Raw genomic sequence first — 24,812 nt, 5'->3', positions numbered from 1 at the left:
AGTCAAAAGAGGAGACCGAAGGTCTAACAAGAGCCAAGGAGCAGGACCGGAGCACACAACGCTTAACAAGGAGCAGGACCGGAGCACACAACGCTTAACAAGGAGCAGGACCGGAGCACACAACGCTTTGAGTGATTTTTATCAGCCAGTGCAAACCGACTAACGTTTCGACGCCCATGCGTCTTCTTCTGCTTCTTCTTCTGCTTCTTCGTCCGTTCAGGGTCCTTTTGGGCTAGCTGTGTCATCCTAGGGGGTCCGTGTACTCTCCTGGAAGAAAATTAATCAATCTGATGCACTTTGAAGGTTAGACTTGTATTTTTTTTTGGATGGAAATATTTGTGCTGTGGCCTAAACTAATTTGCACTTCAGAATGTTAACCATGCACACACAGGTGGGATAGTTATGATGATACTGCAATAAGTTCACAACCACAAAGCATATTTGATGAGTTTCAGTTGGTCAAAAATATGTACATTTCATCACTCCATGAAATTATGCAGTTGTGGTCACCTGTGTTGTTCCGCTATAGTTAATCTTATATAAGCTTGTTATCTTGGTCATTGTATTGGCCATCTATGCTAGCCTATATCTTACTTTTTCAGGACAGTCTTTTGTCTTCACGTCACATTTCACTTTTTGCCACGGTCGCAGGAAGTGCGTCATAACAAAGGGATACCAGACCCTCGTGTAACAGCTGTAGCCTACCTCAGGCTCGGAAAAAATAGTTAGAAAATAAGACAAGTACAAGTTTCCCATGCAGCTTCTTTATGTTGGAATGTGCAAAAATGTACAGAAAATCAAAAGGATAACGGCATTTCAAAAGGATAATGGTGTAAGGCCCGTCTTTAGCCCAAACCTTCTGCATTTCTAAAGAATGCCTTTTGCATTCAATTTACATGTGTGGATGCCTGTGTTTGATCTATATTGTCTTAGCTGGCCATGGCCAAAGATCCCCAACACCCGCTCATGCATAAAGTGACCATTTGCTCCTTGTTCTGCCCCCTCTACTGAGAGATAACTCAGTCCTGGGCCTACTTGATGTCTTTTGGTGAGATAGGCCAACTTCATTATCATACAGTATTGCTCTGTAAATATGTGTTGTGAATAATACATTCATGTTTGGTCTTGAATTAATACTTGTAATGTGGGCAACAGTCTGATTATGGTTTTGGTACAATTGAATGTATCTGTGCATAGTTGTAGATTAAGAATTAAACTGTAGCATAAAGTTATGATATCCACCTGGGCCACACCCATCCACCTCAGACAACAAAGGCTCTGATGAGTCGGGGGGTGGCCCAAGTGAATGATAAAAGTGGAGGCTCTGATGGGGGTTTGGTGGAGGCTCTGATGAGTCGGGGGTTTGGTGGAGGCTCTGATGAGTCGGGGGCAATGATAAAAGTGGAGGCTCTGGTCCTCCAGGGCTCTTCTGTCTTCTTTCCCATCTTGGGGGGCTTCTTCTCTTCCCTCTTCTCTCTCCTTTTCCATCTGCTCTCTCCTCTTGAGCTAGGCCCTGCCTCTCTCTCCCTCTTCCTCTCTCTCCCCCTATCTATCTCTGTCTCCCTTTGTCTCTCTCTCTCTCTCTCTCTCTCTCTCTCCCCCCCCACTTTCTCTGTCTCTGGGTTTGTATTGTTTTATCTGGTGTATCTGTTATCTTGTCAAGTTTACCTCTGTGAATTGGTTAAGTTTCCTTTGTTACCATTTGCTACTTTGTTACAGTAGACCCTGTGAGTTTACTTCAACATTCAACTGAAGTGATATTGGTTACATTTACCTTTAAGACTGAATGCCTATTAAATTGTTCATTTGTCTACCAATAGTATATCTTCAATTCTCGTAGTGTGCCATGCCATTCTCCTCCATAGCTGATAAACTAGTTACTTGGTAATTGATTGGTGATACAAATTATTAATCAAATGGAGTCAGATTAACGAGTATGTAATAATATAATTGCCATTTAACTCTTCACCCTATTTGTCCACCCATCTCCTTTAAGTGAGGATATAGCTCGATGTCTCTATGTTTCCGAGGCTATATATATATATATATAGTTTCTGATGCGTCTTACAATGGCATTTCTTTTTCGACTGACGCCTTTAGTGGAGCATACAAGTTTACCGCCCTCTATCATGCAGGATGAGAAGTTGCATTAAATTTTTGGTAACTCCTTTTGGTCATTGGTCCTTAGAATGCTTGTGCGTATGATGCACTGTTTCAAAATGATCTATTAACAAAACTACAGTCACACATTATTTTACTTTTCAGAAGGATTAATCGAAAGACTGGATATGTTTTAAATTTGTATTGTAGCCCGATGTAGCCTACTCTTTGTAATTTGCAATTTGTTGGCAGACTATGTTACAAGAAGATAAAAGCCTTTTACAGGATTGTGCAGGGAAAATGACACTTAGCCTGGAAATCCAGACACAAATTTAGAAAGAAATGGCCCAAGGGGCAGCACCAAGCTTGCAGTTGAAAATATCACTGCACGCAATTGGATAACACTACGACCAATGTTTACTGACTGATTCCGGACTTCTACGAAATTGGATAACACTATAACACTACGACCAATGTTTACTGACTTGATGACTGATCCTTTCATGCCACCTATATCAGGGAGATGAGATTCACATACATGTTAAAAAAATTTTTCTATATGGGCAATCTTTGAATGTTATTACTGTGCCCAACACAAATATTGGCACCTCTGGCAAAGTTGACAAAAAACAGGGATAGAAAATCATTGTGAGATCATGATATATCACCAAAAGCTGAAAACGAGTAGAAATCCAACCTTGAAGGAAAGGAAATTTATTCTGAAAAACAAAAATGCCATAAAGACAAATATTTTCAAATATCTATATAATAAATAACTATTTTCAAACCACTGCCAAGGCTCAAAATAGCTTTACACTTTCCCAGGTATTGTAAACGGTGAAAAGTGTACAGAGAGGTTATAACAAAGAATTGTTTCTATAGGAAGTTACAGTAGCATCATATAAGTGGTAACTTGGAATTCTTTCACACAATCTTACATCACAGACCACTTGGAGGTGCAAACAATAAGAGTTTCGGTTGATTTGATCAGTTCAGACAATAGCAATACTTCATAAGAGTGATTAACGTAAAAAATATTCAACATTAGGCACCTCTGACATGGTTAGTGTTCTAAAGACATCAAATAGCTCGTTATAGTTACCAAAATGAAAGTCAAGGAGCCAGAAGTGAACACACATGGATGGCTATAAAAATGGTGCTTTCATTACACAAATAAACATGATATAATACTTTTATAACCCTTGAGCCAGCTCCTTACTATGTGATCTCAATTGCGATGCATCATTGGTTTGCACCTCCAACAGCATGGTGTACCTGGTTACCTCACAAAAACGGCCACAAATGCCTGTATATTTGTGTGAAAGAATTGCAGTGTGGATATTGCTTTACTCAATTCTGACTTCTTGCAGCGTTGCACAGCTCTGGCTGAATCTTGGAGTCGAGTAAAGCAATATCCACGCTGTAATTTCTCAGTTACTTACAAGGCAAATGGACAATCTACACAGAGTACTGCCACCTGGTGGAATGGAGGGTGACTTCACAGAACACCACGTTGTGGGAGTTGCACTGGTGTTAGTTGCGTTTGACGCTCTCAAGTGAAACTCTTGCCTCACAAACATCCACACTGTAATTCCCAGTTGCCACCATAGATATTAGAAAGCTATATACAAAACAAAAAGGCAAAACGCCTTTACTGTCTATGGGCAAAACTTGCTGGCAATCAGAGACACCTGTCTGATTTACAGTCTGTCACATGTTTCTCCATTGAACTCCAGTGATCGTTGCCCCTATGAATATGGCAGCGCTATTTACCTACGTTCTGGAGCCCAATGCAGGAGCTAGCTTTCTAATATCTATGGTTGCCACTTACAAGGCAAATGGAACACAACATTAGGATGATGCTGTACACTGACACTTCAGGGTGTTTACAATTTCACCAACAACCAAGTGACTTCACAGCACACCACAAGGTGGGAGTTGCACTGGTGTTGTTTGACTTTGACCTCTTGAGTGAAATTCTTGCCTGACCAACATACTTCTCTCCTGTATGAACCTGCTGATGTACTTTTAGGGTACGTCCACACGAAACCGCCGGGTGAATTGTCTATTACCGCTTTCACACCTTTAATGACACCGGTAAAGAAAAAACAGACAATTCGGTTCAACTGTTAAACTAATAAAGTTAGTTTTCAAGGTATGTGACTGCTATGTGAAATTTCAAATGCTTAGCCTACGCATTGCATTAGGTCTGAGCACCACTGGAGAAAACATTAACATGCAGTAAGCTAATGTTTAACTAAGTTAAGCTAACGTATGCTTCTAACTTAGTCACAAAAGGCTGATAGGCTACATTGTGCACATAAATCATGACAGGGGAAAGAAAAAACATTTTAATATGATAAATAAATGGTTTGGTTTGTTTTGACAAGCAGCGTGTCAGGTCGAGTGCCGTGGCTGAGTTGAGAGGTGGGGCTGTCGTGATAAAATTGCCGGCTTCGCACCTACAGGCGTCTGTTTTAAAAATTCCCACTTCGGAAGCCGGTTTCAAAAACTCTCGGTTACAGTCTCCTAAACTGCCGGCGTCATGTACACGCAAGGCGTAACCGATAACAAAACCTCACCGGTTTCAGAAAAACCGGCGTCGTGTAGACGGCCCCTTAGATTATAGGTTTGACAGAAACCCTTCACACATTAAACACATTGATAAGGCCTCTCTCCTGTGTGAATGCGTTGATGTACTTTGAGATTTCCCTTTCGACTGAAACTCTTCCCACATTGAGGACATTGAAAGGGTTTCTCTCCTGTGTGAATGAGTTGATGTCGTTTGAAAGTGTCCCCATTATTGAAAGTCTTCCCACACTGAGTGCAGCAGTACGGTCTCTCTCCTGAGTGAGTGCGCTGGTGCAGTTTAAGGTTTGCCTCTTGAGTGAAGCTTTTGCCACATTGACTGCAGTGGTACGGCCTCTCTCCTGTGTGAATGCGCTCGTGATCCTCGAGATGCTTACGTCGAATGAAACTCTTGCCACACTGAGTGCATTGGTGTGGTTTCACTCCTGCGTGAATACGGAGGTGAGATCGGAGATACTGTCTTAAAGTGAAACTCTTGCCACACTGGGTGCAGCTGTATGGCCTCTCCTTTGTGTGTATGTTCTGGTGTTGTTGCAGCGCAGACCAAAACGGGAAGGTTTTGCCACACACAGAGCAGGAGTAATGTTTCCTATTCTTCAACGCTGTGTGCGAGACGAGTGGGGTGGAAGATGATCCATTTCCTGTTCAACATAAAAAAGGAAGACACAGTCACCTAACCAAAACAAAACTGACCTGGCCCAGTATGTAAGTTCTGCAGCTGAAGAGATACACGACTCTGTTCTGGGATTTATTCTCACTACTGCCAGAACGCAAAAGGAGAGTTATTTATTTTGGATTGTTGATAATGTACCGGGAACAAAAAAGTCTCCTTCAATCACAGTCCTGCAATTTACCAACTTGCAACAACATACAATGATTGGTCACTGCCTGTGAAAATTGCTTCTCATCCTACTCTTACTTCGACTCAACAGTCTAGATCACCATCACACAATGCTTCTCATCCTACTCTCACTTCTCATCCTACTCTTACTTCGACTCAACAGTCTAGATCACCATCACACAATGCTTCTCATCCTACTCTCACTTCTCATCCTACTCTCACTTCTCATCCTACTCTCACTTCTCATCCTACTCTTGCTTCTCATCCTCTCACTTTTACTTTTAACTGAGACATGGTTAGATCAAGCAAACAGTGCTGCTACTCTCATCGAATCAGCTCCCCCAAACTTCAGTTTTTTGAGTGCTACCAGAGCAAATAAAAGAGGTGGGGGATAGCCACAATTTTCAAGACGTCTTTTCAGTGCAATCAGTCGTCATTCGGTGACTTTACTTCATTTGAATATCTGTGTGCATGCATTAAGTCTTCTCCTCAGATTTTATTACTGACAATTTACAGGCCTCCAAAACATTCAGCTAAAGTTTTTCTTGAAGAGCTAGGTGAACTGCTATCAGTTGTTTGCATAGAGTATGACTGTCTTCTTATATCAGCGGATCTAAACTTGCATGTGGATAATCCTGAAAACAATTATGCCAAGGAATTCATTGCACTAATCGATACTTTCTCCCTAACACAGCATGTACAGGGGCCAACACACTCCCTCGGCCATACCCTCGACCTTGTTATCACAAAGGGTCTCGATGTCTCTACAGCTGTTAAAGACCTGGCCTTGATCATTTTTGCGTGTTCTTTGATGTGTCTATGTCCCCACACACTCAAAACACAGCTATGATGGTAAAAAGGAGAATCATAAATGATCAGACAAGTGCTCTCTTTGAGCAAGCACTTTCACTAAAGTCAAGTCAACTGTCAGACTCTGAAGACTTATTTGATCACTTTAATGCAAAAATGGCAAACATTATGGATGACATTGCTCCATTACAATTCAAGAAAGTTAAGGACAAACAGAAAGCACCATGGAGGCAAAATCCAGCAGTTAAACTTCTAAAAGAGAGTGTAGGAAGACTGAAAGAAAATGGCGTAAATACAAACTTCAGATCCACTATGAAATCCATAAAGAGATGCTCCACATATAACTCTGAAATATGCAAAGCAAGACAGTCTTTCTTTTCTAACATTATCAATAGAAGTTCAAATAACACTTTCGTATTCTATTTTCAATTGTTGATAAGTTAACAAATCCCCCCTCACAATTAGCACCTGAACTTCTCTCAACTAATAAATGCAATGAGTTTTCATCTTTTTTTAAAGGTAAAATTGACAAAATCAGACTCAACATATCTGCTCAATTACAAATTCAACAACCTGAACTTCCAGCAACAAACAGAGGGAAACTAAACTTGATGTCAGAGTTCAGCTTGATAGACTTCTGAAACACTTGAAAAAACGGTACAGAATCTCAGCCCTTCCACATGTGTCTTAGACACTCTGCCTACCAATTTCTTCAAAACTGTTTTTCACCTCATAGCGGATGTCCTTCAAATTGTAAATGTATCATTGCTGTCTGGCACTTTTCCTAAGTCACTGAAAACAGCTGTTGTAAAGCCACTTCTCAAGAAGAATAACCTGGATGCCTCCATGCTAAACAATTACAGGCCCATATCCAATCTACCTTTTATTGGCAAAATTATTGAAAAGTAGTCTTTAATCAATTAACCACCTTCCTAACATCAAATGGGTATTTTGATTACTTTCAGTCTGGTTTTCGGGCAAATCACAGCACTGACACAGCTCTCCTTAAAGTTTCCAATGACATACCAACACAGATTCAGGTAAAACATCAGTCCTAGTGCTACTGGACCTTAGTGCAGCATTTGACACTGTTGATCACAATATTTTACTACACACACAGACTAGAACACTGGGTTGGATTTACAGGCATAGTTATCAGCTGGCTAAAATCATATCTACAAGAAAGGAGCTTCTTTGTTGCCATCGGAAACTGTACCTCAACACCAACGTCCTTGACCTGTGGTGTTCCCCAAGTCGATCTTGGGGCCACTATTATTCAACCTCTATATGCTCCCACTTGGACAAATCATTCAAAATAATTTGATTTCATATCATAGCTATGCAGATGACACACAAATTTACTTAGCTCTATCACCAAACAACCATGGTCCTCTTGAATCTATGTGTCAGTGTATAGAACAAATCAACACCTGGATGTCTCAAAATTTTCTTCAGCTGAACAAAGAAAAACTGAAGTAATTATATTTGGTAAAAATGAGGAAAGACTTAGGTTGCCACTCTCCTTGACACAAAAAAAAGGGTTGAAAGGCAAAGGATACTGTTAAAAACCTTGGTGTATTAATTGACAGTGATCTAAATTTCAACAGCCACATGAAAGCGATAACTAAATCAGCTTTTTACCACCTCAAAAATATTGTCAAACTCAGAGGGCTGATGTCAAAACATGACTTAGAAAAACTCATTCATGCATTTATCTCCAGCAGGGTTGATTACTGCAATGGACTGTTCACAGGCCTTCCTAAAAAGACTATTAAACAGCTTCAGGTGATACAAAATGCAGCAGCTAGGACTCTAACAAAAACTAAAAGAACTGACCATTACTCCAATTCTTAAGTCCTTGCACTGGCTTCCAGTAAGTCACAGAATTGACTTTAAAGCACTATTGCTTGTTTATAAATCAGTAAATGGAGCAGGACCTAAATACTTGTCAGACATGTTTCAGCAGTACACACCTTCTCGTCCTCTCAGGTCCCAGGTGACAAGCCTGCTAGTAAAACCTACAGTTAGAACTAAACATGGTGAAGCAGCTTTTAGCTGCTATGCGGCTCAGCTGTGGAACCAACTTTCGGATGACATTAAAAGGCCCCAACTGTAACCAGTTTTAAATGTAGACTTAAGATCAAACTGTTCTCAGACGCTTTCTGCTAACTGTGCCGAAGTTACAAATTCTGAATCTGCCCTCGATAATTATTCTACTTTTGTCTTTATTACTTTTTTTTACTTTTTGCCTTTTGTTTTTGCTTTACTAATTATTCTTTATTTTTAAAATGATTTTACCTTGTGTTTTATGTTTTCTTTTTTATTATGATCTTTACCTTTTAACTATTTTTGACTATATTGCCCTTCTATGCTTTTATTTGTTATTATCGTTTGGTTTGTTTATGTAAAGTACATTGAATGACCTCTGTGTATGAAATGTGTTATATAAATAAACTTGACTTGATCTGACTTGACTCTCACTTCTCACTTCTCATCCTACTCTCACTTCTCATCCTACTCTCACTTCTCATCCTACTTCTCATCCTACTTTCTTCTCATCCTACTCTCACTTCTCATCCTACTCTTACTTCTCATCCCATCTTACTTCTCTCCTCATCCTACTCTTTGCTTCTCATCCTCATCCTACTGCTCTTGGCTCATCCCACTCACTTTTACCTCATCCCACTCTCTTACTTCTCATCCTACTCTCACTTCTTCCTCATCCCACTCTTGTTTCTCATCCCCATCCCACTCGTCCTCCTACTCTTGGCACTCTCACTTCCCTCATCCTACTCTCACTTCTCGTCCCTCTCCTCATCCCTCTCCTTCCCTCTGCTTCTCATCCTCTCTTGCTTCTCGTCCTCTTGCTTCTCGTCCCTCTCTCATTCTCCTTCATCCCACTCCTCACTTCATCCCAATTTCACTTCATCCCACTCCATCTCTCACCTCCCCATCCCACCTTTACTCTCTCGTACTTCATCCTACTCTTACTTCTCAACCCACCTCTACTTCATCCCACTCCTCACTTCATCCCATCTCTCATCCCACTCTTACTTCATCCTCCCCGCCTCTTGCATTCTCCTCATCCCACTCTCACTTCATCCCACTTCACTCTGTGCTTTGTCTCACATTCCTCACTTCCCCATCCCACTCAATTCTCATCCCACTCTCACTTCTCATCCCACTTCACCTCGCATCCTGCCCCCTCACTCCCTCATCCCACTCTAATTTCCCCATCCCACTCCTCACCTCCCCATCCCCATCCCACTCTACCTCCTCAATCCCCACTCCCACTTCTTATCCCACCCTCATCCCACTTCACCCCCCATCCCACTCCTCACCCCCCATCCACTTCACCCTCTAATTTCCCCATCCCACTCCTCACCCCCACCCTCATCCCCACCTTTACTCTCATCCCACTCTCACCCCCATCCCACTCTTACTTCCTCATCCCACTCACCCCCATCCCACTCTCACCTCTCACCCCCCATCCCACTCTTTATCGCATCCCACTCTTTCATTCCCCTCACCCCTCATCCCCTTTACCTTCTCATCCCACTCCTACTTCCCCATCCCACTCCTCTCACCCCCTCATCCCACTCTTACTTCATCCACCTCACCCCTCATCCCACCTTCACCCCACCCCCATCCCACTCCTTTACTTCATCCCACTCTTTACTTCCCCCACCCTCATCCCTCTCACCTTTCATCCCACTCCCCACCCCATCCCACCTCCCCACCCCCACCTCCCCATCCCACCTCACCCCTCATCCCACCTCACCCCCACCCCCCATCCTACTCTTACTTCTCATCCTACTCTTACTTCTCACTTCTCATCCTCTTACTTCTCATCCTACTCTAACTTCTCATCCTACTCTCACTTCTCATCCCACTTCTCATCCTACTCTTACTTCTCATCCTACTCTCACTTCTCATCCTCTTACTTCTCATCCTACTCTTACTTCTCATCCTACTCTCACTTCTTACTTCTCATCCTACTCTTACTTCTCATCCTACTCTTACTTCTCATCCTACTCTTACTTCTCATCCTCATCCTACTCTCACTTCTCATCCTCATCCTACTCTTGCTTCTCATCCTCATCCTACTATCACTTCTCATCCTACTCTTACTGCTCATCCCACTCTCACTTCTCATCCTATTCTCACTTCTCATCCTATTCTCACTCCTACTCTCACTTCTCATCCTACTCTCACTTCTCATCCCACTTCTCATCCTACTCTTACTTCTCATCCTACTCTCACTTTTACTTCTCATCCTACTCTCCTTATCACTTCTCATCCTACTCTCACTTCTCATCCTACTCTCACTTCTCATCCTACTCTCACTTCTCACTTCTCATCCTACTCTCACTTCTCATCCCACTTTCATCCTACTCTTACTTCCATCCTCATCCTACTCTCACTTCTCATCCTACTCTCACTTCTTACTTCTCATCCTACTCTCACTTCTCATCCTACTCTCACTGCCTCATCCTACTCTTAGTTCTCATCCCACTTCTCATCCTACTCTCACTTCTCACCCTACTCTCACTTCTCACTGTGTATGTGTGTTTGTGTGTCTGTATGTGTCTGTGTGTGTGTGTTGCTCAGCACTTCCTACCTGAATTACTGTACTCTCCATACTCGTCATCATCACCATCTTCATCTTCAGAGACTGGCGCCTCCAGCAGCCTCTGACCGTCAGACGAGACCAGCGGAGTCTGAGACGAGACCTTTATTAGTTTTTCTCACCATATTTTGTCTTTTTATGAGTTTGTCTGATGATGTGAGGTTGTTGACCATTAGCATGATATGGTTTCATGAAATGAGTTTACAAGTGTATTAGCATTAGCATGTCAGGTCAAATGGGCCGTTTTATTAGCATTAGCTTGTCAGATCAAATGGGTTGCAATCATGATATTATGTATACAAAATTCCAATACAGTACCTGAATCTCTTCAGATTTGATGTCTGTATCTGAAGTGACAGTATACTCCATTCTGGGGTCAGCTCTCTCTAAAGCAGGAATAGAGGAGATTTATATTCAAACCAATTTGTTTAGCAAAAACTCCTTAGAATTTCAGTTAAAGGTTAACATACATTTGTCAGACACTCTAACACAAGATTGACAGGGTCCTGTGGATCCTTAGAAAGTCTTAAGATGAAAATGTCTTAAGAGTTCATTTTTGATATTTAAGGCTTTTAAAAGTCTGGGATTGTAGGAGGCAGGCATTACGTTTGATCAGGAGCAGAATGAATGATGTATATCTTATATTCTGACCTAAGTAAGTATAAGTATAAGTATATATACTCTTTTGATCCTGTAAGGGAAATTTGGTCTCTGCATTTATCCCAATCCGTGAATTAGTGAAACACACTCAGCACACAGTGTGGTGAAGCACACACTAATCCCGGCGCAGTGAGCTGCCTGCATCAACAGCGGCGCTCCGGGAGCAGTGAGGGGTTAGGTGCCTTGCTCAAGGGCACTTCAGCCGTTTCTACTGGTCGAGGGTTCGAACCGGCAACCCTCTGGTTACAAGTCCGATGTGCTAATCAATAAGCCACAGCTACCCTGTATGCATTTTGCATACTAGCCGCGCACTTTGACCTCAAAAGTACTCTGGACTCTTTTCCCCTCTTTTATAAGTTTGACCTGATTCCTGATAAGTGGGTTGAAAAGTTTTTCGACAAATCAGAGCGCTGCATTATTTTGCTCACTTTCATCTATAGACCACTGAAATTAGCCTATAAGCTACCAGCTTTGCACAAGTAAGGAGCTCCGGTATCTTGGAATTTTAAATTATCACATTTAAATTATGACGTTTTTCCTCTTCACTCTGGATTTCTGCTAAATTAGCATGACTAAAATAAGCAACATTAAGCAACACCATCCTACCTCTTTGTAACATATACCTCAGGTGGCATTACACACCATGTTCTATTCTCTAAACCTAACCTTTCATTTATCATGTATACAGACCTTACTGCCCTGTAACTGATCCTAGGCAGATGGGTCAGGCCCTTGAGTCGTGGATCTGCTCGAGGTTTCTTCCTATATGTATCTCCAATTCTAGGGAGTTTTTCCTCGCCCCTGTTACGCATGTGCTCTCTTTGAATGTTTAGCATTCTGTAAAGTGCCATGAGACGTGTGTAATGTTTTGGTGCTCTGTAAGTGAAATTTAAATTATTCCACTGTAAAAGTCTCATTATAAGACTGGCAATTAAGTGAATTAGGTCCCTGATGGTTGGAGACGTCACTCAGTTGGTCTCAGCAGCTTTGTGAATAGGTTTGAAGAGAAAACACCTAGCTAAACACTTTTAGTGTGATTTAGGAGTACTCTTGGCAGCAGGATAAAGTACTTTGTGAGTAAGTATTTTTCATCAGTTGTTAGTATCAATAATAGTCTCAAAGATTTTTTTTTTTACTACAAAAACTTTATTGTAGCAAATCTCAATTGTCTACAAAACTGTACAAAACATTGTACCAACAATGGGACAAACAAGTGTTTATAGAGAGAGTGAAACAGAATATGTGTGAATGAAAGTTAGATGGAATATTTGTGAGTGAGAGTGAGACGGAATATGTGTGAGTGAGAGTGAGACGGAATATGTGTGAGTGAGAGTAAGATGGAATATGTGTGAGTGAAACGGAACATGTGGGAGTGAGACTTGGACCATGATGAGTGGCTCGAAGTCTTAACATTCTGAGAGGCCCTTAGCGACGGTGGGAACTCGGGGGGGTTCATCATACAAAACACTGTGTGAGTGAGAGAGTGTGAGACTGTTTAGACTTCAACCCAATCATGGTCTGAGAGAGTGTGAGACTGTTTAGACTTCAAGCCAATCATGGTCTGAGAGAGTGTGAGACTGTTTAGACTTCGAGCCAATCATGGTCTGAGAGGTCCTAAATGAGGGTGAGAACTCGCGGGTTCATGTGATGGGTCGTGCTGGTCTTCGTCACTTTGGTACCCTTCTGTGGATTGACTGAATAAAAACACCTTGGGAAACAGAAAGACGAGAGAGAGAGAGAGAAAGCGAGAGAGAGAGAGAATTTAATAATAGATAGATGGATAGATACTTTATTGATCCCCAGGGGATATTCAAGAATAATGGGTGGTGGTAGCATAGTGATTAAGGAGCTAGGCTAGCATGCAGTAGCCAGAAAACCCTAAAAATCCGGCCCAATTCCGACCCGCGACCTAATGTCACAATAATAATGTAATTCGGCCCTTAAGGGTATTTTTAGATTGTGACAAACAACAACACTGATTAAAATAGACGATAGATCCAAGTATGGTGACAAATCTCATTTGTACTCTCCTCCACTAGTTGCTAGACACCCAGAGCTTCGATTCAAGCCCAAATTCGCTGCACAAAGTTTTCAGAAAATACTTGTATTACACGCGAGAAACACGAAGACGTGCATTTGTTTGTAATGATGCGGAAGCGATGCAGGCTATAGTTTTGCACAATTTGAAGCAGAAATATACACCAAATGTTAAAAAAACGTTAACGTGTAATGAAGTCTTTGGTAGGTTATTCACCTATTCAGATTCTGTAGGAGAATATCTGCCTTTTGGAAATTATCACTGTCAATAGACGATCGTAGTCACAGTGCGTCTGTGAATGGAGGTGCGTCTCTGCGTGTATACAACGGTGCCCACTATGGCATACCATGCTTATTTCGTCCCTCTGCCCAACATAGCTGGAGGTGGCAGTGCTAATTGTGATGATAGTGTCCGTAATGGACGTGGTACAGACAGCAGAGGTAGTAAAAATAGGGCTCTGAAGAACTACAAAGTCACCCATGATAGCAAATTCAAACGGGACCAGAATTTTTTTTTTCTCACATTCACTTGCATTGACGATTTTTCAACCTAGAGGTCCAGCGGGGTTAGCGGAAGGGGCGGAACTTACCAGCTCTATGAGCTACATACAGACGCATTTGATAGACATTTGTAGTGCCCAATAAAAGGCTCTGGGCCATCTCAATGAGCTAGGCTACAGCTCTACTGGGTAATGAATGAGACCTACCTCTGCAGAAACTACAGCGTTGAGGCCAGCTCTACTGGGTAATGAATGAGACCTACCTCTGCAGAAACTCCAGCCTTGAGGCCAGCTCTACTGGGTAATGAATGAGACCTACCTCTGCAGAAACTCCAGCGTTGAGGCCAGCTCTACTGGGTAATGGATGTTGAAGCAGAAGTAGGAGCCAAACATCAAGTTGAGGGCCGACGTGAAGGAGGAGATGTTGTTATTTACTATTGTCTGATCCACACTCAGCATAAAGCAGCTTGAGGAAAAACAGTTCTGTCCTTTAAAAAAATAATAAAATAAACATTAATCTTAATGTTAATAATAATAATAATAATCATATTTATTACCGTTTCATCGTGGCTTTTGCTGAGAAACAAATAGTTTGAACCAGCACATTCTTTAGAACACAGCTGATCAACCGTCCGCTTTCACTTTTGAATGAAGTTCTAGTCCTTGCGTAGTGATATGAAAGACGTGAAATAGAAGCACAAAACCCATTTTCCTTGACAGCGGTCTGTTATACTTAGCAACGGTCTATTATTGAGAATTAGCAGACCACCGAACGTTGGGAAGGCCCATTCAAGTGAATGGAGCATTCTTCAGCATTATGAAGAAGCCGTGTAATAAAGAGGGTATATGTATGTGTGAGAGAGGGCAGTGTATTTGTGTTTTAGTGTGAGTGACAGACAAGTGTGTGTGTGTGAGTGTGTGTGTGTGTGTGTGTGTGTGTGTGTGTGTGTGTGTGTGTGTGTGTGTGTGTGTGTGTGTGAGATGCATGTGAGGTGTGTGTGTGTGTGTGTGTCTGGGAGAGAGTGAGTGTGTGTATGTGTGAGCTAGTAAGAAAAGCTAACTTACCACACACCACAATGGTGGGGGTCAAGGGAACTTGCTTCATCTGCAGCTCCCCTGCCAGGCACGAGTCCTCCACGTAGCAAAACATCGCGTCTTCCCTCTCGTCAAAGTAAGACAGTAAAAGTAGCACTATCTCTTTGACGTCTTCAGAGCGACCGGTCAACTCTCAACTGGAACTTCATGAAAGCTGGTAGGAACTTGCTCTTTTTCATACCAACAGTTCTCATGAAGTCCAGGAGGCGTTTCCCCTTCATGTCAATATTGCGCGCGAATGTTTCCTTCAGGTCAGTTCCAGTTAGTTCCTCGAAGTGAACCGACATGCCGAGTTCATCGAACCAAAAGGGCCACTCTTCCACGAGGTGTTTGATATCTTTCCCTTGGTTGACCTGTTTGCGCTGTGCGTAGAAAGTTGACCTCATCAGTAGTGTCACTTCCTCTGGATCTGGATCAGTTTGTAGAGACAACGTTTGGAGCTTTTCTTTGTTCTGGCGCTGGCTCTCCTGGCCCTCTCCCAGGGGCATGGATTTCGGATCCCAGTTGATGCAACCGTAGGTGTCCTGGATCACAGCTCTTCTTTCGGGAGGACTGTCGTCTGTGTCAGACTCATCGGCGCGACGTTTTCTTTTCCGTATTTTTGGCGCCGTGCATCGCCTCACGTTCTCAAATCTGTTCTGCAGTTGTTTCACGAGGGAGTGGTAGCCTGACCCAATTACGTCGCCCTCAATGAGGTCCTGTAGAGACTTCGGGTATTTAGCTACCATCGCTTTGCCCACGTCTAAGACGTTTCGTTAAGTGACGCGGGATGTTTTAACCGTCATTTCTTTCACTACCATCCTGACCATCTGCCTCCTCATTTGTGGACTCGGCCGAGCACCTCTCTCTAATGCCTGCATCAGTTCCGCTGGGAGCTCCTCCCACGGTATGCTAAAGGCGTCCACACAGTCTGCACCAGGGCTTCGGCAGATGCTGGGAGAGGTTGAAATGGAGCTCCTGGGCGAAGACAGAGGCAAGGATGGGGGAGGTCCTGCCAGGGCCCCAAGAGACGGTCTGCTGCATTCGAGAGTCTGGCCTTTAAAAACACACACACGCGCACACAACAGATTACAAGGGACATAATGTGAATGATTTTGCATTTTGGACAAACTGGTTGCGGCTCATACTACAAAACATACATTCCCGTTGTATTTTGGACCAACTGATTGCGTCGCATACTACAAAACTTACATTTCCGCTGTATTTTGGACCAACTGATTGCGTCGCATACTACAAAACTTACATTTCTGCTCTATTTTGGACCAACTGGTTGCGTTGCATACTACAAAACTTACATTTCCACTCTATTTTGGACCAACTGGTTGCGTCGCATACTACAAAACTTACATTCCCGCTGTATTTTGGACCAACTGATTGCGTCGCATACTACAAAACTTACATTTCCGCTCTATTTTGGACCAACTGGTTGCGTCGCATACTACAAAACTTACATTTCCGCTTCCAGGCAGCAACCACCCTTCGGGCTTGAATGGGTCGCAAGGATGACAACAAATCTGCCTCCTCAATAAGCTGAAGATCTCCACCCCGAGGGATTGTAAGGTTTCTTTTAAAATGTCTTTTGACATTTCTGGAAGGTCAGGTAAGACATCATTGATGGCGGTGTGTAGAAATGTGCCCGTCATGTCTGCAACATATAACATTAGGAAGAAAAGTAGCTAAGACATTTAGTCAAGGAATACTCTACATATAATGCATCCAGATAAAAAGCACTTGGTCAAGGAATACTCTACATTTATTGCATTCAGATAAGAACCATTTTCAATTTGGACATGTAAAAGGATAACATGAAATCACTTCCACTTCCCATCCTAATCATTTCCATTAAGCATTAATTTTAGAATGCAATCTCTCTATCAACGTGGCCAATCACTTTCTTAATCATTTCTATTGAGCATTATGTACATTCACTTTCCTAATCATTTCTATTGAGCATTATGTACATTCACTTTCCTAATCATTTCTATTGAGCATTATGTACAATTTTATTTTATTACAATCTGTCTATCAACGTGGCCAATCACTGTGCCTCAGTCGAATGATGTGGTGCCCATCAATCATGTACAGTATGATGTTAATGGATACAAATCTACCAAGTCATTAATGTGAATGCATATAATGTGAAAAGGTTGTAAAACTACTTTTACATTTTTAAAATGTAGCCTACATCTAAATAGCCTGGCTAACGTCATACCCTCATCTCAAATGAGACGGGGTCTGGGAACTAGGCATTCATTTTCTCGTATTTGAAACGTGGTTTACGAATGCCCAGAGCCATTTATTGGCCGCTACGAATGTCTATCAAATGCGTCTGTACGTAGCTCATAACGGCTTCGGTGTGTCGTCATCGTCTTGCTGCCCTCCCTCCGTTCTGTGATTGGTCCCCTTACTGAGGCTAAAATTTGCTCCATGGAATCCAGGCTGCCTAGCAGCGTGAATAAAATTGCGCGCATAAGGCAGCATGGGAAAACCCAGGCTAACTCTAAAAGGAAAACCGGCATCTTTCCTAGTAATTTCTATTAAGCCTATATACAATTTTTGAATGCAATCTCTACCAACGTGGCCAATACCACGTATGTTAATGGATGAAAACAGATGATGCATCCTACATCCTTGTACACTGAGTACAGGTATTCAGTATGACAGTCCATCCCAAAATACACTGCTGCATTGTTACGAATCAAAATAGTGGCAAGCTCTCTGAACTCCATGGACTCATCATTCTCTGAATCAAGAAAATTGTCCTTCTTATATCCCTCATTCCTTGAATTTCCCCTTGGGGATCAATAAAGTATCTATCTATCTCTATCGATCTATCGATCTACTGTATTTCAGTGGAAACACTGGTATCATTTTCCGAAAAGCCGAAATTGCTAACCGCATGTTTAACTGCATCACTGTAATGGCTGGGGGGGAAACTGACCTGCAGTAGTTGACTACATCAGGGTCCAGCCGAAAGATAGGCTTGAAACATCTGATGTCTTTCGGATGAAGTCAGACAGGCGTTAATAATTTCACAGTACAGGCACATTTTCCATGGAAAGATAGGTGGATCCTGGACAACGCGGCGGTTCGTTCCTATGAATTCTACAGTGCCGCAAGTAACCTCATAAGGTTTATAATGTTCTGTTGCAAAAATGGCAGGCAATTATTGTTAGCTTTTCATGGTGAGCTTACCACTGCTAATGCTGGTGTTGGTCTGATTGACTTCTTCTTCAGGTCTTCTGGTAGATGTTCTTGGTCAAAGCAGACTAGCCGGCTAGCCTGGGAACTCAAAACGAGCTCTAACTGCTTTCTAGGTTGACAAAGGCAGAGCCTAGCTTGTTTATAAATACAAACGTTTGCAAAATTATAAAAGGTTATTTCAAAGTCGAGATTGTGATTAGGGATCTCCTGTTACTAATTTTTTCAAACCGAGTACAAGTATTTACATTTGTGTAGTTGCCGATAGAGTAGCGGTACCGATATTTCTACCACAAAAGAACTAAAATTGCAATGAATTTCCTTCTCTGCTCTGGTTGTTACAATGAGCCTAAAATAAATATAAAAAATAAAATAATCCACTGGCACCGGTTTCGTTACAGTGCACACTGTAATTATTACTGTATCACGTTACACTGTAATTATTACTGTATCATGATATAAGTGTTTCATATCAGTCGATATCAATAATTATTGATTGTTTTTTAACTATTTCAGGAACAGAAGAAAAAATCAATTCAATTCAATTTAAACACTTAAACTTAACCTTCCTCTGATTTGAATTACCTTAGTTATCAATCAAAGCAAACAGGGAAAAGAAATGTCAACACAATCATGAAAAAACACTCAAATGAATAAATGTGCACATAAGTCTGAATAAAAAGCAGCACTCGTTGAAGCCTGGAAATATTGTAAACAAAGTAGCTTGATTGGCTAGTTAATCATAGTCTACTAGTTGGACTGTTCAGTTTCCCCACGTGTGTTTAAGCTTCATATTAACACTTTTTTCTCCTTGGTACAGGCCTGTTTGAATCTTCGAAAATACTTTTCCATTTACATCTGGATTGAGATGATAAGAACTGAACATGTCAATTTGAATGCAACTTTTTGAACAAATTCGTGCAGCATGCTAATGATGCTAACCGGGTTTAATAACAATTTAGCCAGTCGTCTTGCGCGATTGTGAATGTTTGTATTACATGTGCAAGATGAGGAGGGATGCATCTGTTGAGAGGGAGAGAGAAAGAGGAGTGCACTGGGCAAGGAATCAATGAGAGTCTGTGTTAAGGTAGGCCTAATTCCATCACCTACTCTGGTAGAGTTGCACATTTTAGCTACAAAATATTTAGCCTATTTATTTATGAACAACGTAAGGCGGGAGGTGTGTATTGTTTTTAACTATCGAATGTTCTATCGAACATATGTTTTATCATTTTATCGCTCAGCCCTAAGAGAGAGAGAGGGAGAGAGAAAGAGACAATTCCTTACCATACTGCCTGCACTCCTCATATCCATGAACAGCATTCTCTTCTTTAATCCCAGACACTGGAGCATCCAGCAGCCTCTGGTCGCTAGGAGAGAGCGGTGGAATCTGACCATCAGGCGAGACCAGCTGTTCTGTCCAGACCATTGGCTCCTCAGCTGCCGTCAGCTGATCTGATTGGACAGGAGGGCTGGGACTCCTGATTTGCTGCTAAACACATGAGAGGTGAATGTGTGTGAAAGTGTGTATGTGTGTGTGTGTGTGTGTATGTGTCTGTGTGTAGTGTTTCCCCTACAATGTATTCAGCAGCGGCAGTTAAGTGCATCAAATCCTCACTTAGTCTCTCATCATTTAGGACATGTATACTACATAAAGGTTACGTGCCCTGTTAAATCTCAAGTTCGGGTTAAACTAGCCTGTGTGTGTAGTGTAGTGTAGTGTAGTGTAGTGTAGTGTAATGTAGTGTAGTGTAGTGTAGTGTAGTGCGTGTGTGTGTTTGTATGTGTGTAGTGTAGTGTAGTGTAGTGTGTGTGTAGTGTAGTGTGTGTAGTGTAGTGTGTGTGTGTGTAAAGGTTACGTGCCCCCGTTAAATCTCAAGTTCAGGTTAAACTAGCCTAAATTTCTCGCTGAGTTCTCGTCACACCGATATCACACACACATCACAATCAATAGTTCGCGATTTTCAATTTGTTCATGACATTTTATCATATTGTGTGTGTGTGTGTGTATTGTAGTGTAGAGTGTGTGTGTTTGTCTCACCTTGATCGGGCTGGCAGTGTAGTGTAATATAGTGTGTGTGTGTGTGTGTTTGTCTCACCTTGATCGGGCTGGCAGTGTAGTGTAATATAGTGTGTGTGTGTGTGTCTGTGTGTGTGTGTGTGTGTGTGTGTGTGTGTGTGTGTGTGTGTCTCACCTTGATCGGGCTGGCAGTGTAGTGTAATATAGCGTGTGTGTGTATGTGTGTGTGTGTGTGTGTGTTTGTGTCTCACCTTGATATGGCTGTCTCCACTCCACTCATTCACCCCCCTTGCCCGTGGTGTGTGTGGGGGAGCAAGGGGGGTCAAAATCGATGCAATTTGAGAAAGCTGTGTGTGTGTGTGTGTGTATATGTGTGTGTGTTAGATAGAGTGATAGAAACATAGAGTGATCCTTAACAAACATGGTGTGTGTGTGTGGGCATGCATGTGTGAGTGTGTGTGTGTGTGTGTGTACGTATGTGCGTGAGTGTGTGTGTGTGTGTGTATGTATACCTGTTACTTGGTTGGCTTTGCAGACGTTGATGTAGGACACTTAGCTCTTTCTTCAGGGAAACCACAGCCTGTATAGAAACAAACAACACACACACACACACACACTCTGTAATTACTAAAATATGACTCCTCCCTCCCTCTCTCGAGGTCCCATAAGCTCTTGGTAACGAGTAACCCTTCAGCAAAGACAGCTGTTCATATGACAACAGTAAGGCAAACAGATAAATAAAAACAAACATATGATCGATATGGGGGGATCCATGGGGGGTATTAAGATCGTCTTAGTATAGGTCTAATTGAGTGCCTGTCACTTTTTAAGACGTTTAAGGGAACCCTTGCAATTGTAACACAGTTGAAAGGCTGCTGATGTGTGGATGCAATTCATAACGTTTTCTACATAGTTAAAATAAAGGTTCGCACTTCTCCTTGGGACAAGCACTTTTAAATTTTGGAAAACACTTTTCCATTTACATCGGGATTTTGCAAAGATTCAGTGTCAGAGTCAATAGAATGAGCCCTTCAACGAAATTGACAAGCAGCTGTAAGTAGGCTAAGCATGCTAAATTCGACATCCAAACAGTATTCTAACGTTAGCTTTAAGATACTGCTTGATTTCATAACTTAACTTACTATGTTGTGATAAGGCCTTAGCAGAGTTCACTTCAATGCAGCAGTTTTGAACAAATTTGTGCAGCATGGTCACGATGCTAAGCGGATTTAATAGCAATTTAGCCAGACGCCTTCTATGCAATGCTTCTATGTGGCAACAACAATCCTTCAACAATCGTGAATATTTTGTTAAATGCACATGTAGAGGAGGGGCAGCGGGCTACGAGAGAGAGCGGGGCGGGGCAAGGAAAGGCTGCATGCGTAAAAAGCACAGCTCAATGGCAATGCAAGGATTTGACCTTATATTTAATTTAAATTAAATTAAATTAAATTAAATTAAATTAAACAGAATATTTATGTGTGGCGGCCGATTTTTATTTCGTGGCCCCCCGCCACAGATTAGTCAATGTATGGGAAACACTGGCTCCCCGAGTGCCGCTGTAGCAGGCAGCTCACTGCTCCGGGTTAGTGTGTGCGTCACCTCACTATGTGTTCACTGTGTGCTTTGTATGTTCACTATGGGATAAACGCTGAGACCAAGTTCCATGTCCAACCAAACACAGTTCTACTGAATTTGTCCAACCAAACCAATTATACTGAGCAAGTCCAAACAAACCAATTATACTGAGCAAGTCCAAACAAACCACTTATACTGAGCAAGTCCCAACAAACCACTTATACTGAGCAAGTCCAAACAAACCTGCCCAGTACCTCTACTCTGTTACTCAGTGGGGTTTACTACGAAGCACGTTAGACATATCTAGGCTATGTAGACATATCGAGGCTTCACAAAGCCTTGACTCAGGGGTATACGTTAAGTGATACTACGATAGCAGTTATGTGATATATTTGTCAAACTCAGCACAGATCTGTGCGCGTTTTCAGTGTTGGGATGACGTTGGCCAATCGTGAAACGTGGAGACGCACAAGACCGCCTATATTAAAAAACAATTACTTCCGCATTTATGAGTGATAGTGTAATCTACACTGCGGTCATTTTTAGTGTCTAGCCTATAACGTCAAATAAATCGATTGTCATCAGATGTTTTATGGTATGCACGTCCATAGTGGCATATTTGCACGCACAACACTATTAAAGCGCATTCGAGATTCAAAATGTTTGTAGAGGTGGAGCTCCACCTGTAAGATATATGACAGAATCCTACACGTGAGATAACTTCGTTTTTCAAGACAACTGATTGGTCAGTGGGCGGTAGATTACACGATTTGAGCTATAACAACGCACATAACCTCCTCCCGACCAGGTTTAGTTGCGAGCATAAGATACCATGGTAATATAGCGACACTAAAACAGATCCACTTTCGTGTCACAGCATACCCTGGCTTTGAGCACAACATACCTCGCTAAGCCACTAATCGAGATTCGTAGTATACCCCACAGGTGTGTGTGTCTTAAGTCTCAACAAACACACAGAGTTTATACTCCTCTTCCAAAATGATCTTAGATACTATTGCCCCTTGCAAAGCCATGCGATCTACAGCTGTACCATGGTTGAATAACGTTACTCGTACGTAACCACCACGATATTTTAGATTTTAAATAACGTTACTCGTACGTAACCACCACGATATTTTAGATTTTAAATAACGTTACTCGTACGTAACCACCACAATATTTTAGATTTTAGATTATTACCTTTTATTTCATTTCTTTTTGTTCTTGATCCTGTTTTGTTGTTGTTTGTTGATGTATCATTTTTTTGTGACAACTGCTTAATTTATTACTATTATTTTAATTTAGGATCTACTTTGTATTGTTATTTTTTTGTGACAACTGCTTAATTTATTACTATTATTTTAATTTAGGATCTACATTGTATTGTTATTTTTATTATTTTTGTGACAACTGCCAAATTTATTACTATTATTTTAATTTAGGATCTACTTTGTATTGCTATTTTTATTATTTTTTGTGACAACTGCTTAATTTATTACTATTATTTTAATTTAGGATCTACTTTGTATTGTTATTTTTATTATTTTCCAGCACTTTAGTCAACTGTTGTTGTTTTTTAAATATGCTACATAAATATATTGACATTTCCATTCACACACACACACACACCTGTTTGGCCTGTGTCAGTGAGTGGTCCTTCTCCCCCAGGTGTTTATGCAGTTCATCGATCTTCAGCTTCAGTTCCTTGTTTGACTCCACCTGCTCTGTCAGGCTCCGCCCAGTCTCCGCCTCCTTCTCTTCCAGACGGCGAATCAACATGCAGAGCTCCTGGTTCCGACCTACTTCATGCTGATGAAGGCACAAACACATCAAACAGGTAAACACACACACACACTTGCACCATTGGTTACCTTACATTACATTTGGCTGCCCCTTTTTAACCCAAAAGCGACTCCAACAGGGAAACAATCAATGTAGAGTACAATAAGGACAAGTTAGCAAGTGCTACTTCCATACAGTCAAGTGTCATTTCTAAGTGCTAGAATTAGCAAGTCTAGTTGTAGGTAGTGCTACTACTCATCTACTCTAGTAGTGTGTGTGTTTGTGTTTATGTGTGTAGCTAAACATTCACAACATTAAGTAAACATTCTGTGTGTGTGTGTGTGTGTGTGTGTCTCTTACCTGTAATGCTTGTGTGATGCATTGGGTGGCCTTCTCCAGGTCGATGCAGGCTTGCTTGTAACTTATGTCCATACGCTGACATACCTCATTCATCTACAAACACACACACACACACACACACACACACTTCTATTACAACACAACACTATTGCCCCAAACTACAGACGTGCAAGGTCACTATGGTATTGTCTACGCAAAGGGAAATTATATATAGAATTGATTTGTTTTATTCTTGGCCTTTACATCTGGAATAGTGTATTATCAAAGAGAAGTGGTTGATGAACATCAACAGTGTTAGTTGCAGATGTACGTTCACGTTTCCAAGACTGGGAGAACCCAGACGAAGTGAACGTTCCCCGACATGATCCAGCAATTTAGCTAAATTGACCGAAGTGTCATTCTCACTTGTATGTCCCTCTATTCACTGAGCCAACTCCTGTTAAAGGGGACCTTGGCAACTATTTCAACGTAATAAACCCGTTTAGAAATTATTTGGATGGTTAAATGACCTGTTCCGGTGAAAATGGTGACTTTTCCCGCTGCCCCTAGCGTCCCCAGGCGGAAAACCAACCTTGCAACATTGAGACTACCGTCCCGGAAAGAGAAGTG

At 41.7% G+C, this 24,812-nt stretch overlaps 2 protein-coding genes across 4 annotated transcripts; both read right to left on the bottom strand.

Annotated features, from left to right (window-relative positions):
- Nucleotides 1–4,591: 4,591 nt before the first annotated feature.
- On the bottom strand, nt 4,592–20,765 carry LOC125297386 (gastrula zinc finger protein XlCGF7.1-like). The gene is made up of 5 exons (XM_048247746.1): nt 20,735–20,765; nt 19,751–19,955; nt 11,289–11,356; nt 10,962–11,061; nt 4,592–5,330 (listed from the first exon to the last, which is right to left on the bottom strand). Exons 2-5 carry the CDS (start codon nt 19,890–19,892, stop codon nt 4,753–4,755), a joined length of 888 nt encoding a protein of 295 aa, XP_048103703.1. The 5' UTR covers nt 19,893–19,955; nt 20,735–20,765; the 3' UTR covers nt 4,592–4,752.
- Nucleotides 15,334–19,012, bottom strand: LOC125297408. 3 transcript variants are annotated; one of them, XM_048247782.1, is made up of 4 exons: nt 18,458–19,012; nt 18,204–18,367; nt 16,714–16,907; nt 15,334–16,298 (listed from the first exon to the last, which is right to left on the bottom strand). In XM_048247782.1, the coding sequence occupies exon 4, from the start codon at nt 15,988–15,990 to the stop codon at nt 15,376–15,378; it is 615 nt and encodes a 204-aa protein (XP_048103739.1). In that variant the 5' UTR covers nt 15,991–16,298; nt 16,714–16,907; nt 18,204–18,367; nt 18,458–19,012; the 3' UTR covers nt 15,334–15,375. The 3 variants fall into 3 exon arrangements, with proteins under 3 accessions (XP_048103739.1, XP_048103738.1, XP_048103740.1); XM_048247781.1 differs by lacking the exon at nt 18,204–18,367; XM_048247783.1 differs by lacking the exons at nt 18,204–18,367; nt 18,458–19,012 and having other exon boundaries at nt 16,714–17,170.
- Nucleotides 20,766–24,812: the final 4,047 nt, after the last annotated feature.

Source organism: Alosa alosa, chromosome 7 (assembly GCF_017589495.1).
Source record: "Alosa alosa isolate M-15738 ecotype Scorff River chromosome 7, AALO_Geno_1.1, whole genome shotgun sequence".
In the NCBI taxonomy this organism is placed as follows: Eukaryota; Metazoa; Chordata; class Actinopteri; order Clupeiformes; family Clupeidae; genus Alosa; species Alosa alosa.
Note: the sequence above shows the minus strand (reverse complement) of the source record. Positions and strands in the feature narration are given on the sequence as shown.